Source organism: Meleagris gallopavo, chromosome 6 (assembly GCF_000146605.3).
Source record: "Meleagris gallopavo isolate NT-WF06-2002-E0010 breed Aviagen turkey brand Nicholas breeding stock chromosome 6, Turkey_5.1, whole genome shotgun sequence".
Lineage (NCBI taxonomy): Eukaryota > Metazoa > Chordata > Aves > Galliformes > Phasianidae > Meleagris > Meleagris gallopavo.
Window position 1 is genome coordinate 1,897,679 of NC_015016.2, and position 3,126 is coordinate 1,900,804.

At 56.1% G+C, this 3,126-nt stretch overlaps 1 protein-coding gene across 5 annotated transcripts; it reads left to right on the plus strand.

The window, feature by feature from the left end:
* Positions 1–2,962, plus strand: MRPL55 (mitochondrial ribosomal protein L55). Of its 5 annotated transcripts, none has more exons than XM_010712275.2 (4): positions 1–78; positions 506–591; positions 2,450–2,621; positions 2,720–2,962. In XM_010712275.2, exons 2-4 carry the CDS (start codon positions 566–568, stop codon positions 2,861–2,863), a joined length of 342 nt encoding a protein of 113 aa, XP_010710577.1. In that variant the 5' UTR covers positions 1–78; positions 506–565; the 3' UTR covers positions 2,864–2,962. The 5 variants fall into 5 exon arrangements, with proteins under 5 accessions (XP_010710577.1, XP_010710579.1, XP_003206942.1 ...); XM_010712277.2 differs by having other exon boundaries at positions 2,453–2,621; XM_003206894.3 differs by having other exon boundaries at positions 1–22.
* The last annotated feature ends 164 nt before the right edge of the window (positions 2,963–3,126 follow it).

The following is a 3,126-nucleotide window of genomic DNA, read 5'->3' on the forward strand; positions in this document are numbered from 1 at the left end:
AGGCGGGAGGCTGCGCCGCTGGGTGAGGTCACGTGAGGGGGAGAAACCATGACCGCGGAGTGGGGGGGACGGGGGAGGGTATGTGCTTTTCTTGTGAGGAGGAGGCGGTGTGAGGGGTCGGAACAAGCGGAGGGTGTGGGTTGAGGGCACCGCGGTGCCAGGTGGTGGCGGTGAGGACATTGGTGTTACGGGCGGCGTGGGGAGGGCATCACCGTGAGCTGAACCATTGTGGGAGAAGGGGTGTTTGGAGGGGGGAGTAGACTGCTTGGGGCCAAACCATTGCGGGACGGGGGCGCTGTCTTGGGGGCAGGAGTGCGGTGTGAGGACGGGTGCCATCTTGGATCCGGTGTGAGGGCGGGCGCCATCTTGGATCCGGTGTGAGGGGCGGGCGCCATCTTGGGGCTGATGTGGGGGTGGGCGCCATCTTGAGGCTGAGGGTTGGGGGTGTCCCCGCGCTGTGCTGTGGGGATGTCACCTCACGCTAACCCCCTGGTTCTGTTCTCAGCCCTCCTCGTCCCCAGGTTGTCCTTAAGAGGCAGCGCGGCGTCCCCTCACGCAGAGCACAATGGCGGCTGTGTGGAGAGCACTGAGGTGAGAATGGTGCTTGGCCCTTGGGAGCCCCAGTCTGGGGTCTGAAGTGCGTGTTCATCACCTGCTGTGTGGTAATCAATCCTCATGCTCTCAGGAGAGACATTTTATATTTTGGAGTTGTCCACAGAATCACAGAGTGGCTCGGGTTGGAAGGGACCTCAAGGATCATGAATCTCCAACCTCTCTGCCACAGTCAGAGGTCCAGGCCTGGTGCTTGGTGCTTTCCCACAGATCAAGCTCAGACAGGAAACTGTTGACACAGTATTTATTTGCAGAAGTTACAAAGTGAGTAATTTTCCAATTCTTACCATGATTGGTTGCAGTTTTTCATACAGTTATAACGTTGCTGGCTGTATGCCTCCATTACTACCTGTTCAGGGGAAGAGCCTTTGCCTGGCTTTTGTTTTTAGTGCTATAATGAAGGCATTGCAGTGAAGGATTTGTGGGTTTTCTTTATAAGTTGGCAGCGTCCCCCAAAGTATCACAGAATCATTAAGGCTGGAAAAGTTCTTGAGGTGCTCGAACAGACTGCCCAGAGAGGTTGTGGATGCCCTGTCCCTGGAGGTGTTCCAGGCCAGATTGGATGAAGCCGTGGGCAGCCTGGTCTGGTATTAAATGTGGAGATTGGTGGTCCTGCCTGCAAGCAGGGGTTGGAGCTTCATGATTCTTGAGGTCCCTTCCAGCCCAAACCAGTCTGTGATTCTGTGAAACGACCACTCCTGATTAATGTTCTCCTCAAGGCTTCCCGCCTCTGGGCGGTTGTTGGTTAAGGATAGCAAGTATTTGTTCTTCCGACACCTAATGCAATGGAACTGGGTGATCTCAGAGGTCACTTTCAACCCAAGCCATTCTGTGATGCCATCCAGAAAGACCCAGACAGGCTGAGTGGTGGGCCCAGGTGAACCTCATGATGTTCACAAATCCAAGTGCAAAGTCTGTACCTGGTTTGTGGCAACCTCCACTGTCACATCATGGGATGTAAGGATGGGGCACAGCCCTGCTGAGTGGCAGCTAGGGATACTGGTGGATGGCAGCTGGGCATGAGCCAGCACTGTGCCCTCCCACCCCAAAAGCCAACTGTACCCTGGGTGCATCCAGAGCCATATCTGACCAGCAGGATGAGGGAGGGGGTCTGTCCCACTTGTCTTTGCTGTCAGACCTCACCTGGAGTGGTGCATCTAGATTAGGAAGAGGGTTATGGCAGTGAGGCACAGGTTGCCCATGGAGGTGGTGATGTCCCATCTCTGGAGACACCAGAGATCATGGATGGGGCTGTGAGCACCTGATGAGCTGTGGGTGACCCTGTGCCCTGCAGGGAGTGGGAACCTTTAGCTCTTGGAGCAGGTCCAGAGGAATGCCGTTAAGATAATCAGAGGGCTGAAGCACCTCTCAGGGGTGGAACAGTTGAGAGAACTGGGCTTGTTTACCTTGGAGAAGAGAAGGTTCCGGGGAGACCTCACTGTGGCCTTCCAGTATTTGAAGGGAGCGTATAAACAGGAGGGGGAACAGCTGTTTGTGAGGGTGGATAGTGATAGGACAAGGGGGAATGGTTTTAAACTGAGACAGGGGAGGTTTAGGTTGGTTATTAGGAAGAAGTGTTTCACACAGAGGGTGGTGAAGCACTGGAACAGGTTGCCCAAGGAGGTTGTGGATGCCCCATTGCTGCAGGTATTCAAGGCCAGGCTGGGCAGCCTGGTCTGCTGGTTGGCGACCCTGCACATAGCAGGGGGTTGGAACTAGACAAGCATTGTGGTCCTTTTCAACCCAGGCCATTCTATGATTTTATGATTCTATGACCCTTACAGGTCCCTTCCAACTCAAACAGTGCTATAGTTCATGATTGCTTTGCCTCCAACAGCAGCCTGCAGCCCCGCTGCCTGCACACCGCCTGCAGCCGCCACAACTCCAACCGCACCTCCGTCACCCACCTCCGCCGCCAGGTGTACGGCCGCCTCTACCCCCTGCTGCTGGTCCGCACCGATGGCTCCACCATCCACATCCGCTACAAGGAGCCCAAAAGGATCCTCATGGTAAGGCACTCAGCCCAACAACTAGAGATAAGGGCACTCGGGGGTGTGTGTTGCTTTGGGTGCTGCAGCCTCACTCTCTCCCATCACTCCCTCCGCAGCTGCCCATGGACAGCAGCACGTTGCCTGAGGCGGAGCGCAAGGCCCGGCTGCGGCGGCAGTTCCCCAGCAAGCTGCAGGCCAGGCAGGAGGAGGTCTTGGAGGATCTGGACTTGGAGAAATACAAGAAATTTTGGAAGAAATGAGGCACCGATTTGGGATTACCCCCGCACCAAGACTCTCTACCAAGTGGTGGCTGATGGACACAGCTATAGAAATAAAGAGAAGAGCAGTTTTGTTAAGAATTTATTTGTTTTTTTCGGTGGTTTTGTGCCTGCTTTGGGCGGCTCAGGGCAGCATGGCCGTTCACCCCTTCCCCCCTCCCCTCCGCGTTGTGGTACAGCCCTCCGCCCCTCCCGGCCCGGTGGTAGCGCCCGGGGCGGGGCTACAGCGCGCGGGCCCCACGGCC

What these genes read in the sequence shown, in the direction of transcription:
- MRPL55 (XM_010712275.2), top strand. Translation starts at nt 566, where the DNA reads ATGGCGGCTGTGTGGAGAGCACTGAG. An exon ending in GCTGTGTGGAGAGCACTGAG is followed by an intron (nt 592 to 2,449) that starts GTGAGAATGGTG and finishes TGCCTCCAACAG; the next exon opens with CAGCCTGCAGCCCCGCTGCC. An exon ending in AGCCCAAAAGGATCCTCATG is followed by an intron (nt 2,622 to 2,719) that starts GTAAGGCACTCA and finishes CTCCCTCCGCAG; the next exon opens with CTGCCCATGGACAGCAGCAC.